General features: G+C 40.2%; 1 protein-coding gene and 1 pseudogene across 1 annotated transcript; one reads left to right on the top strand and one right to left on the bottom strand.

Moving 5' to 3' along the window:
• Window positions 1-3,555: 3,555 nt before the first annotated feature.
• Window positions 3,556-4,253, top strand: LOC133738536 (triphosphate tunnel metalloenzyme 3-like; annotated as a pseudogene).
• A 7,042-nt stretch (window positions 4,254-11,295) lies between these two features.
• Window positions 11,296-11,695, bottom strand: LOC133728928 (uncharacterized). Its single transcript, XM_062156380.1, has 2 exons — window positions 11,535-11,695; window positions 11,296-11,437 (listed from the first exon to the last, which is right to left on the bottom strand). Exons 1-2 carry the CDS (start codon window positions 11,693-11,695, stop codon window positions 11,296-11,298), a joined length of 303 nt encoding a protein of 100 aa, XP_062012364.1.
• Window positions 11,696-14,555: the final 2,860 nt, after the last annotated feature.

Here is a 14,555-nt window from a genome sequence, read left to right as displayed (position 1 = left end):
ATTTAGATCAACTAGGTGGAGGAGTGACTAGAATTTCTCTTTGTAGTTTGTTTTCATATTTTCTGTCTTTCATTAAAAAAAAAAAAAAAATCTATTAATCCTTCTACACATATGAGTTTAGCATTATGTGCAATAACTTTTAGGGTGCGGCATTTGCCACCCTATCATTTTCTTTGTTCACTCTACAAATATTTGAACTATTAAAATATCATATTACCCAAATGCAAAATGAGTAATAAGTACACTAATTTTCTAAAATTCAAATCTGTATGGAAAACTAAATACATAACTAATTAAATACAAAACTACTTAATTTCTCTTCTAATAACATTAATCTTCATCTTCTCCTCCAAATTTCAATTTATTACAATTTTCTTTTTTATCTTTTTGTTGCGTCCTCCATCGTTAATTCGTTATTCAATTCACAAAACCATTAATGTTAATTTCATCAAAATCTTTGTAATACATTTATGAATAGAGAAAGTAAAAAAATGAAAACACGAAAGAAAAAAAAAAATTAATCTTTTCTTCATTGCTCATTTTTTTTAATCAAACCCAAATCGGGTGTCAATATATTGCATCACAAGCCAGAATAGGCTGATTCATACCCTTCCGTCGTAGACAAGAAGCTAGTGGTAGTACCCGCAATGGTATATAGCTATAGACCCACTCATTAGACAATTAAGCACATAGACATAGCAAGAGTCCTCTTTCGGTACTACTTGAGAGGCGCTAGAGGTACATAGGGTGCACAAAAGTGCATAGGTTCCTAAAAGGAAATTATTGTAATTAGATCAACTAAAACATAGAAATGGGCCTAGGGCAAAACACCCCAGCCCAAAATAAAAGCCCAAGAGGGCAGCTCCAAGAGAGAGGAAGACCAGCATCCGGCCCAACAAAGAAAGGCGCCCCAAGCCCAGCCCAAACACCATCTTCACCCCAAAATCTGTGCACAGCTTCGGTGTAGCGCCGCCAACCACCACCATCCAGAAACCTAGCCACGCCGCCACAGCAATCCACCCAGACCACCGAAGCCACACACGCCTCCACGACACAATCTGCTCCGACTCCGCCGAGCCACCGCCTCATCCAGTTTCGGAAATTCCATGACGAAGACACCGCCACATGTTCTGAAAGCCCATGAAGGAACCCGCCATCACTGTACAGTTTGATTTTGAATTAGAGAAATAGTTCGGACTCCGCCGCCACCCATTCCGACAAACCTTCGAGCCAAATCTCCCACACATGAAGCCACCGAGGCATTAGCATTCCAGAGCCCGTCCTGCAGCAGCCTAAAGCGGTGAAACCAATGCCGACGAGCGCCGCCGGACGAGACTAAAATCGCGAAACCCTAGACCAAAAGCAGTTCATAGTAAATTTAGAAATAACAATTTAACACTTACTCATTGCTCATAGTAGCACCTACTAATTTTTTCAATATGGATTGAAATAAACGGACATTGAAACTGAATGGAAAAAATAAAAAAAATGGAAGCAAATCAAATTATGATTTTATTAGGAAACTTTAATATATTTTAGTATGTCTTTTTAATTGATATAAATTAAATGAGAAATTTTCGTTAAACAAAAATTCTTTTTTAATTTGATATGTCATATGATGGAGGATATTCCTGGAAAGAGAAATGAGTTAGATAACTAAATCTAATAACTGAAATTAAAATATAAGGTGTAATGAGCAAGTAGGGTGAACAAAGAAAATTATAGGGTGGCAATAGTCGCACCCTAACTTTTAATTTGTATGGATAATTTCAGTTATTATTGCTGAACTAGATAACTTTGATAAATATTAATGGTTGGTTACTTCTGTTGGCTAGATTAAAACTAAAAGTTTTTTTTTTGGTCAAACAACATGAAAATTCATTGATAGAACCAGTTAGGAAGCTAACTTTGCAGCTGATGCAATTGCAAATTTAGGTCATCTTCCATTGATGGTAAATGGACTAATTCGGTCCCAAAATGCATCAAATGCTCTAGTCTTCGATGTTGTAAACTGCGGTTGCCCTAAAAGCTTCAACTTTTAATCATAGTCATTTTCGCATCAAAAAACAGCCAAGCCCTAACGGCCCAAGCCAACAAGAAGAAAACAAAGGACATCTACAAACCACCACCGGTAATCATTGACAAGGAGAAAAAAAAACCATTACGCATCGTGAAGCAGCAGGCACCAAATTCCACCCAAATCAGACGAGCGGAGACGAGTACCAGTCACCAGTTTTCTAAGAATCAGTACAAACACCACCTCCATCACATAGAACATAGTCTGTCAAGAAGAGAACCAACGAAACCAAAATAGCAACTTCCTTCGACGAGGCCGGTTGAAAGGAAGAGGTGAGATCTAGCAAAGGACCAAAGAGAGAGGCACTGACAGGAAACACACTAGCTTGCAGCATCACCAAGTGCACTAGTGGGCAAATCCCACTTTGATTGAAGCTCCGAGGAGAAACCGAACAGGGCTGGGTAGGAGACAGAATCCCAAAACCAAAACAGCAGGTGGGAAGAAAACGCAAAGGATAGAACCGATAATAGATACATAGAGCTTCAAAAGGAAAGAAAATTGGAAATTGAGAATCCCCCGACTCTCAGGCTGAAGATCCTGATAAAAAACGATCGAGATCTGGCTAGAAAGAGGGAAGGAGGAGGAAAACTATGTTGAAGGGTTTTCTTGAGAGAAGATTAAGGAAAAGTTTCTCAAGAGAAAAAAAAGTTTTGATGAACTATTGATTGGAAGCTCAAACTAATGGCTGTTTAGTTAACAAGGGATCAAAAATTGTAATATTTCAAATCGTAATTCAAGTTTTTTTTTCCTTCATGATAAAGTCAATTTAAGAGTTTAATGTTGTCTTTTCGTATCAATTTAACGTACGAAAAAATTGAGTATGGGTATTACTTTGATAACTTTATAAGTTTGAGTATCATATTGTCAGTCATTCAAGTCTCAAAACACTGTCTGTTTAGTGCAAAAAACTCATTGTTAAATTGTAAAAGTATATGTTGTATCTGAGCTGTTAAAAGTATGCATTTCATAACATTCCATTTGACATCTCGCAACCTCCCTCCTCTGGACCCTCATGCATCCTTCACGGCTTGCTAACTACTCTATGTTGGAGACTGTACAAATATACGTAGTTGTATCTAAATTGTTAAAGTATGCATGCATTTCATAATATTGCATTTCACATCTCGCAACCTCCCTCCTCTACGGACCCTCACGCATCCGTGAAGGAAATGCTTGCTAACTACTCTATGTTGGAGACTTTAGAAAACTTGCCGCCGCGGCTAGGAGCTAGAGCAAAACCCTAGCAGAGAAAACAATTGATTCTAACCTCTAAAAAGCATTTCGCATTAGAAAGAAATACTATTGAACCAACTACATCTCTACATCTCGTTTGTGGAGTCTAAATTAGTAAAAGAAAAGCACAACAAAAATTTGTTCTCTTTTGAAATGTTTACACTCACCACGACCTCATTATCATATCACTCTATCGATAGTATAGAACATCCTTCACTCGTTTATTTTGTGGCAACCAAACAACAATGGAAGTGGAAGTGAAGCTCCGCCTCCCAGACGCGTCCACACACCAAAAGCTCCGACCTCCTCTCACCCTTCCACCTACAAACCCTAATCCAAGAGAACATCTTCTTCGACGGCTCCAACTCCGAGCTCTCCTCCAACCGCGCAGTCCTCCGCCTGCGCTTCTACGACGTCGTTTCCCGCTGCGTCCTCTCCCTCAAGGCCAAGCCCGTTATCTCCGACGGCATCAGCCACGTCTCAGAACTCGAAGAGCCATTCGACCCCGTCCTCGGACGCGCGTGCGTGGCCGAGCCGTGGCGCCTCCTGGGTGTCAGTTCCTCCACTCTCCTAAAGCGCGTGAGAGAGGAGTTCGGGGTCGGAAAGCAAGGGTTTGTGTGCTTGGGTGGGTTTAGAAATGTGAGGAGCGTGTACGAGTGGAAGGGATTGAAGCTAGAGTTGGACGAGAGCAACTTCGATTTCGGGACGTGTTATGAGTTGGAGTGTGAGAGCTTGAACCCTGAGAAGGATAAGAAGGTTCTAGAGGGGTTCTTGGAGGAGAATGGGATAAGGTACAACTACTCGGAGGTTTCCAAGTTTGGGGTTTTTAAGTCCGGCAAGTTGCCGGAATGAGTCTGTAATTTTGATGATAATTAGCGTACGAATTATTGAATTATGTGATTTCTGTTTTGTGTTGATACAAAGTTAATGGATGGTGCATTAATTCTGAGCATGAAATTTGGATACGAGGCTGTGGAGTTGGGTGAAGCATTGTTCATTGTTCATTCTATGGTAGAAAACCAAGATGCAGGCCAGCTTGTCGAGGATGAACAGAAAGAACAACATGTGCTGGCTTGCACCTTAGTTTTCCTAATCGATGTTGATATCTCGTTAGGCTAGCTAATGCCAAGTATACTTTGTCATTGTCAGCCAAGTTTCAGTTTACTTGCAAAAATGAAATGTCACTTTGCAGGCTCAAAATTCAACAACATTGCCAATGTAGAAGATAAAGAGTTGATACAAGAAGCATTCACAGATAGGAGCCACTGTAGTTATAAGAGACAATAGTTGCCATAAGAGATCATATCATTTTATTAACAAAAGGAAAAGACTTCCTTCTCTGTATTTCAACTTGAAGGCTCTGATCCTAACAAAACTACTTAATTTCTCTTCTAATAACATTAATCTTCATCTTCTCCATCCAAATTTCAATTTATTACAATTTTCTTTTTTATCTTTTTGTTGCGTCCTCCATCGTTAATTCGTTATTCAATTCACAAAACCATTAATGTTAATTTCATCAAAATCTTTGTAATACCTTTATGAACACTGAAAGTAAAAAATTTAAAATACGAAAAAAAAATCAATCTTTTTTTCATTGCTCATAGTAGCACTTACTAATATTTTAATATGGATTGAAATAAAGGAACATTGAAACTGAATGGAAAAAAAAATAAAAAAAATGGAAGCAAATCAAATTATGATTTTCTTAGGAAACTTTAATATATTTTAGTATGTCTTTTTAATTGATATAAATTAAATGAGAAATTTTCGTTAAACAACATTTCTTTTTTAATTTGATATGTCATATGATGGAGGATATTCCTGGAATGAGAAATGGGTTAGATAAGTAAATCTAATAATTGAAATTAAAATATAAGGTGTAATGAGCAAGTAGGGTGAACAAAGAAAATTATAGGATGGCAATAGCCGCACCCTAACTTTTAATTTGTATGGATAATTTCAGTCATTATCACTGAACTAGATAACTATAATAAATATTAATGGCGCTGAACTCTTTGATAAATATTAATGGTTGCTTACTTCTGATGACCAGATTAAAACTAAGAGTTTTTTTTTTTGTCACGCCCCGAATTTCGAATAAAGAAATTCAAATCCGAAACGCGAAAACTCAACAAACACAAGAAGACACTTAGAAAATTTTTCACTTAGACTAAGCAACAAACAAACTGAACTCACAATGTCAACACTGACTCGTTCTCTATAGTCAAATATCACATCACCAAGTGTTTACAAATTAAACTAAATAACAATTCAATAAGTAAACGCACCCTCCACACTCACTACACAGCGGAAGACTATAACCAAAATACCCTACTACGTCCAAGCTACGACAGCAACAAAACCTCAGTTTCGATGATGATTACACTGACCTGCACAATAACCCCTACACCATGGAATAGTGCACCGAGTTGAAACAACAAACCCGGTAAGCTTTTGCAAGCTCGTGTGAGTAAACTCAATTAAAATGACTCAAGTCACGCATGCTTATAATTTCTCAACTCGTGAGATAAATTAAAGCAACAACATTTAACTCCACAAAACACAACCAAACATACAATCACATCAGGTGAAAATCACAAAACACAACCAAACATACAATCACATCAGGTGAAAATTAGTAATCCCTGCATAGAAAATTAGTTCAGGAGATCACCTAAAATCACACAACTCAAAATCATAGTAATCCCTAGGTGTATTTTAGTTCAGGAGATTACAATTAAATCAAACAATAGAATTCATAGGAATCCAAATCTCACGTATCAATTAAAGAAAGAACACCAGAAACATTCTCCGATAACTACGTACTCATGATGTAGCAACACAATACCACCATGACCATACGCATACGACAGACTACGTACTCATGATGCAGTAACCCAGTTACCACCATGACCACACGCATACAACAGACTACGTACTCATGATGCAGTAACCCAGTTACCACCATGACCGCACGCATGCAAACAGACTAGAGCTCTACCGAATAGTAACCTGTCACCTCGGCCGAGGTTCAGCCTTACGATATTTTTGCACCCAGATTACCACTGTAACCTACAGATTTCAGACCCTTCGGCCCTCGGAACAAGACATTTAAGGAAATCCCACACGACTCACAAATGTCACACCATAACCCCAAATCACTCTTCCAACAATATAAATCATCAAATATACCTCCGACATAAGTAAATGTTCAATTCAATAAAGTGAATGAAATCACCAACAGTCTACCTATCACAATGCCACACCATCCAAATATATATATTCCACGTAAATATATATATACATAGTCATTCACGCAGGAATGACTACTAATACCAACTATAGTTCATACGTATTAAAACCAAGAAATTCATTTGTATACTTAAATTCATTTTTTTTACCTGTGAACTGTAGTCGATCGAATTCATATTATTTCCAACAAATTTTTATATTTGAAAACGATTTACAATTATCAATCAATTCCAACAATTAAATAACTAGATTAGTAAATGAACCACGTGAGATTTACTCACCTCTAATGTCAGATGATCCTCCCAACTTCCCTTGAAGTCCAACACACAGGCTCTCAACATATCCTCCAACACCTGATTCACTCGCTCAGTCTGCCCATCAGTCTGAGGGTGAAATGCCGTGCTCATATCTAAATCAGTTCCCATGGCCTTTTGGAAACCGCTCCAAAATTTTGAAGTAAACCGAGCATCATGATCAGAAACAATTGACACAGGCACACCATGAAGTTTCACGATTACCTCGATGTAAAGCTCGCACAACGTGTGAACCGAATACGTCATTGACATTGGAAGAAAGTGCGCCAATTTTGTCAAACAGTCCACGATCACCCACACTGCATCGTGATTCCGTTTGGACCTAGGCAGTTCAGTGACAAAATCCATTGAGATCTGCTCCCATTTCCACACGGAAATAGGTAATGGCTTCAACATACCTGCAGGCTCGAGCAACATGGCGCATCTCATTGCAATTGAAACACTTCGGGTTTGCCACCTGCCTATTAGGTGCAACCCTAGCAGCTGCAGCTGCAGCCCTAGCTAGCACCTGCTGATTAGTCCTCTGTCTCTTCCAGAATCCACCTCGATTCCCAAATGCTTTACTGCTCCCCGCAGTTGCCTTTCCCTTTCTTTGGAAATCCCTCTCAGCCGATTCCTGTTCCTGGAAAGTCAAGTTCTCTTGCTCAATGGTCATAGCCTTAACTAAAATGAGCTCCACCGTCTTCAGTTCCAGAACAGCGACATCGCGCAGAATCGAAGCATTCAGTCCCCACTGAAACTTCATAGCTAAGCTCTCAACATCCATCTGCCTCACAAAGCGATACAACCTTGAGAACTCAGCCTCATACTCCCTCACACTCTTAGTCCCTTGGACTAACGAGAAAAATTCCCTTTCCAATTGCTCCCTCACAGAAGGCAGAAAGTACTTCTTCCTGAGCAGTTCCACAAAACCGTCCCAGGTCATGGTGGACACATCCATCACACTCTGTGTGCCATTCCACCACACCCGTGCATCGCCTTGGAGCATAAAAGTGGCAATCTTCCTCTTCTCAATGTCGTCGCAAACGACCATCTAGAAGTAGGTCTTCATGTTCTCGATCCACTGATCTGCCAACATGTGATTCGTACCTCCCTGAAATGGGACTCCTCCTAATCTCGAAATCTCCTTTGCCAACTTTGACAAACGAGTGGGATCTACAACATTGGCAACCTTCACAATAGGTGGAACAGGCAGCTCAACATTCGATGCCTCCACATCATTCTCGAACATCTCCTCAACAGAAGGAGGAATCCTGCCCCTACCTCGGGCTCTACCCCTGCCTCTGGGTCTACCTCGATCCCTAGCTCTGCCTCCTTGAGAATCCATCACCTAAGGAGCACAACAACATGTGGTTAATACCTGTATAACTCTCAAACACAAGTATAAACCAACACTATGACTCGATCAACCACAACACTACGTCAGAGGATACAATTCCATCCCCTACGTCAATCTTGAGTTAAAACTAAAGGTCATCATTCCTCAAAAGTCTTTAACTCATAGAAGCTACATCTAGCTCCTACACTTCATCCCCTGAGCCTACACTACCCTAACGCCTCACATCCTACCGCTCACTATATACCCAATGACTATATCAACACCGAAGAGCATCTGATGGGGATCCGCTGCAAACAGGCCATCACTCGAGGAGTATTGATTGTTACCAAAAATGTACCGTACGCTCTGACACCAATCTGTCACGCCCCTGATTTTTAACACAAATAAAAATCGATATATAATCCCATAATTATACATGCGCGATCGTTCAACCATCAATACAAAATACATAGAGACATCTTCCCTTCACAATAAGTACATATTGATGCCCTGAACCCACAATTTCAAATATTGACCCGCTCTACAGAGTCGTATATTACAAAAATTACGAATTAAATTGTCATCACAAAATAAAACGTAAATGCTCTTCAGAGCTTACTACATAGCGGAAGTCATAATAATGGCAAAGCCAACAAAATTTGCTTCCTACCCGTTCATCTGCCAACAAGCTACCTCAGCTTCAGCCACAATTACCCTGACCTGCAGGATTAACCCCTACACCAATAGAATGGTGCACCGGGTTTCCACATAACAAAACCCGGTAAGCTTATGAAAGCTCGTATGAGTAACTCATGAACATAAATCAACAAGTCACACACATCAGCTAAAGGAAACCATGCAACCATGATTCCTTCTAACACTCCATAACCTTTCCATCGAAAAGACAACATAAATCACCGCTGTGACAATGTTCTATTTGCTAACTTAACCATCAAGAAGCAATTCATGTCTCATCTAGACAATAAAAGAAGAATACTCTAGGAATTCTCCTTTAACTACATACTTATGAGTCTCCAGCAACCTCGACCGTTACCCCCATAATCTATAATGGCAGACAGACTATTACTCTATTGAAATCGTAACCACTCGTCCGGCCACGAACGTGATTACCTATTTCCTGCCTTGGTCATCATCTGCGACCTGTCACCATCTGTGACATGTGGTTTTCAGACCCCGTCTGGTCTCATAATCAACATTAAGGTCACCATCTGCGACCTGTCACCATCTGTGACACATGATCTTCAGACCCCGTCTAGTCATAAACTCAAACATCAAGGTCACCGTCTGCAACCTGTCACCATCTGTGACATATAATCTCTTTAGACCCTGTCTAGTCTTAAAGTCAAACGTTAAGTAAGTCGCAACCGACCTAAAAACGTTACAAACATCTAGTTTCGGCTTTCCTAATCCCTACTCACCATCTGTGACCCTTGGTACAAAGACCAATGCATCTAAAATGAGTCACGCTTGACTCAAAAATGTAACATCAATCTCAATACTTTTCAAACAATAGAAAACATCTTTTTCCACAATATTGTTTCCTGAAAAGTCACATTCAAAAATAATATGAACACCCTCATGCTTATTATTCATCACAATCATCCACAAGAATATATATATATTTCACGTAAATATATATACACGTAGTCGTTCGCTCAGGAATGCCTACTAATACCAACTATAGTTTGCAGTTAAATGATTAACGACAAAACAATAATGATAATTCCGTTCATAAAGAACCTTGTGAGATTACTCACCTCGAATCTCCCGCTGCGTCTTCAATAAAGCACAAAGCCGCCAATTCACAAACTAACCGTCCAATGTACTTCGTCAAGTACCTAATCACATACGGTTCTAACTTAGTAACGATTCACATTTGATTTAAGTTCGAAACCCCTGTTTTGAACTAAAATCCCCAAAGTGGCGCCAATCGAGGCAAAACCACATCCGAGACCTCCCAAAGTCTCCGGAATACGTCCACGATCGATAAGACAAACCACAAGTCGATCGGACGCTCGAATCCACACGGATCGAATAAATCGATCGGTATGAAACTATAAAAATCATAACAATTTCATACGAACTCCAAAATTTGCATATTATATATCAAAACGCTCGTATCAACGAGTAGAACATATATAATACCAAAAACAGTTCCCTACATGGCCGGAAAGCCACCAGAAAGCCGCCACAGGCGGTGGTGCACCGCCATCTGCCAATACTCACTATTTCACAAAACTCCGAACATCAAAGCTGTTCATCTAAGCATGCTTGTGAATTTTCATACAAGCATAAAGGGTAGAAAACTACCTCACAAGTTTTGGATTATTGCTCAAACTGAGTTGAACCGATTTCCATGTAACTCGATCAAAACAAACACCATAGATCGATCAGGGAGCCTTCTCTGAACTCAACCAAGGAAGCATGAAGCCACGAAGTCGCCGGAGCTCTGTTTACCGGCCGGGTCCGAAAACACCAACTGCGCCGCCTTGTTGCTCCGTACACGGTGGATATCGCCGCTAGAGGATGCCACAGAGACGACCAGAAGGAGGAGACGAACCAGCTGACCAAATTTCACGGCCAGAGACCACTGGAGCTGCGAGTTCTGGCCGGGTCGGGTCAGGCGGAAATTTTCATTTCTGAAGGAGTCGACCGAGAGAGAAGAGAGAGAGAAAAGATGGTTTCCGGAAAAGGAAAGTGGAAATTATGAATTCATTTTTTGATTTTCTCTTTTTATACTAAAACGGAAACTTTTTCCGATAGCCATAATTTTCTCATACGAACTCCAAATCCCGTGTTCCACCTGTCCGACAACTCGTATCGACGCACTCTACAACTTTCGTGAAAGAAGTTTTCCGAGAATCCCAACATATAAAAAGTCAAACATCACACGACCCCCTAAACTGTGAAATTCGAATAATTACACGTACGAAAACCATTCCACTTCACATACAACCTACGAATAAAGCACAATAACAATTATTTGTACAACTGGTCCATTATTAATTACCAAAATTACATAACAGAAATCTAGATCATCACAGTCTACCCTCCTTAAAGGAATTTCGTCCCGAAATTCACGCTTGCTCATCAACAAACAACTGTGGGTACTTCGCTCTCATATCTGACTCCAACTCCCAAGAAGCATCACCCTTGTCATGGTGACTCCACAATACCTTGACCAAGTCAACTTCCATCCTTCGAAGTTGCTTTGTTGACCTATCCAAAATACGAACAGGTTCAACAAGAAAGGTCGTATCCGCATGCACCTTAATCGTGCCATAATCGATCACTTGTGAACTCATCCTGGACATACTTCCTCAACATAGACACATGGAACACATTATGCACGCCAGACATGCTAGGAGGTAAGGCAAGCCTATAAGCCAAATCTCCTACCCTTTCCAGAATTTCAAAAGGTCCGACAAACCTTGGTGATAACTTCCCTTTCTTGCCAAATCTCACCACACCCTCCATGGGTGAGACCTTCAAGAACACATGATCACCCTCATTAAACTGAACATGCCTCCTTTTCAAATCTGCATAACGTCTGTGCTGTTCGAATCCTGTCTCTGATAATCGAAATCTTGTCAGTGGTCTCCTGCACAATCTCAGGACCCAATAACACCTTATCTCTACTCTGAGCTAGAGGATGCCACAGAGACGACCAGAAGGAGGAGACAAACCAGCTGACCAAATTTCACGGCCAGAGACCACCGGAGCTGCGAGTTCCTACCGGGTCGGATCGCCAGGTTCGGGTCGGGTCAGGTGGAAATTTTCATTTCTGAAGGAGTCGACCGAGAGAGAAGAGAGAGAGAAAAGATGGTTTCTGGAAAAGGAAAGTGGAAATTATGAATTCATTTTCTGATTTTCTCCATTTATACTAAAACAGAAACTTCTTCTGATAGCCATTACTTTCTCATACGAACTCCAAATCCCGCGTTCCACCTATTCGCGAATTCGTATTGACGCACTCTACAACTTTCGTGTAGGAAGTTTTCTGAGAATCCCAACGTATAAAAAGTCAAACATCACACGACCCCCTAAACTGTGAAATTCGATTAATTACACATATGAAAACCATTCCACTTCACATACAACCTACGAATAAAGCACAATAACAATTATTCATACAACTGGTCCATTATTAATTATCGAAATTACATAACAGAAATCCAGGTCATCACATCTAACTCCTGTTGCGTCTTCTCTAACAGTCAAGATAAATTACCGGATCTACTGTCAATCACCTAAAGCAAGTATAACCTCGATTCAGCACACGAATTAACAAAAACCATTTAATTCTGAAACTCCCGAAACACACTAAAAATCCGATAGTGACTCCAATCGAGGCGAAACTTCATCCATGTCACGCCCCTAATTTTTAACCCAAATAAAAATCGATATATAATCCCATACTTATACATGCGTGATCGTTCAGCCATCAATACAAAATACCTGGAAACCTTTTTCCCTTTAAACCAAGTACATGCTGATGCCCTGAACCCTCAAAGTTAATATACACTCGCTCCGTAAGTGTTATATATTATACAAACTTACAAATTAAATTACCATCACAAAATAAAACGTAAATGCTCTTCAGAGCTTACTACATAGCAGAAGCCACAACAACGGCAAAGCCAACAAAATTTGCTTCCTACCCGTTCCGCTGCCAACAAGTTACCTCAGCTTCAACCACGATTACCCTGACCTGCAGGATTAACCCCTACACTATTGAATAGTGCACCGGGTTGCCACACAACAAACCCGGTAAGCCTGTGAAAGCTCGTATGAGTAACTCATGAACATCAATCAACAACTCACACACATCAGCTAAAGGAAACCATGCAACCATGATTCCTTCTAACACCATAACCTTTCCATCGAAAGGACAAAATAAATCACCGCTGTGACAATGTTCTATTTGCTAACTTAACCATCAAGAAGCAATTCATGTCTCATCTAGACAATAAAGGAAGAATACTCTAGGAATTCTCCTTTAACTACATACTTATGAGTCTCCAGCAACCTCAACCGTTACCCCCATAATCTATAATGGCAGACAGACTATTACTCTATTGAAATCGTAACCACTCGTCCGGCCACGAACGTGATTACCTTCAGAGCTTACTACATAGCGGAAGTCATAACAATGGCAAAGCCAACAAAATTTGCTTCCTACCCGCTCATCTGCCAACAAGCTACCTCAGCTTCAGCCACAATTACCCTGACCTGCAGGATTAACCCCTACACCAATAGAATGGTGCACCGGGTTTCCACACAACAAAACCCGGTAAGCTTATGAAAGCTCGTATGAGTAACTCATGAACATAAATCAACAAGTCACACACATCAGCTAAAGGAAACCATGCAACCATGATTCCTTCTAACACTCCATAACCTTTCCATCGAAAAGACAACATAAATCACCGTTGTGACAATGTTCTATTTGCTAACTTAACCATCAAGAAGCAATTCATGTCTCATCTAGACAATAAAAGAAGAATACTCTAGGAATTCTCCTTTAACTACATACTTATGAGTCTCCAGCAACCTCGACCGTTACCCCCATAATCTATAATGGCAGACAGACTATTACTCTATTGAAATCGTAACCACTCGTCCGGCCACGAACGTGATTACCTATTTCCTGCCTTGGGATCACCATCTGCGACCTGTCACCATCTGTGACATATGATTTTCTGACCCCGTCTGGTCTTAGAATCAAACGTTAGTCACCATCTGCGACCTGTCACCATCTGTGACATATGATTTTCTGAACCCGTCTGGTCTTAAAATCAAACGTTAGTCAGCATCTGCGACCTTGGTACAAAACTCAATATTTTTTAAACAATAGAAAATATCTTTTTCCACAATATTGTTTCCCGAAAAGTTGCCTTCAACAATAATATGAAACACAATCTTGCATATTATTCCATCACACATCACGCACAAGAATATATATATTTCACGTAAATATATATACGTATCATTCGCTCAGGAATGCCTACTAATACCAACTATAGTTTGCAGTTAAATAATTAACGCCAAAACAATAATGGTAACTCCGTTCGTAAATGAACATTGTGAGATTACTCACCTCGAAACTCCCGCTGCATCTTCATACCACTAGACTGCTTACAGAACGCCCTCTGTCAAGTACCTAAGGAAGTACAGCCTTGATTCAGTCAACGAATCACAATTAAATAAAGTTCGAATCCCCAAATCGAACTAAAATCTCAAAGTAATGCCAAATTGAGGCGAAACCACTTCCGAGACCTCCCAAAGTCTCCGAAATACTTCCACGAACGATATGTCCCAACCACAAGTCGATCGG

Source organism: Rosa rugosa, chromosome 1, assembly GCF_958449725.1.
Source record: "Rosa rugosa chromosome 1, drRosRugo1.1, whole genome shotgun sequence".
Taxonomy (NCBI): Eukaryota; Viridiplantae; Streptophyta; class Magnoliopsida; order Rosales; family Rosaceae; genus Rosa; species Rosa rugosa.
The sequence above is the reverse complement of the archived record's forward strand: the minus strand, read 5'-3'. Positions and strand labels throughout refer to the sequence as shown.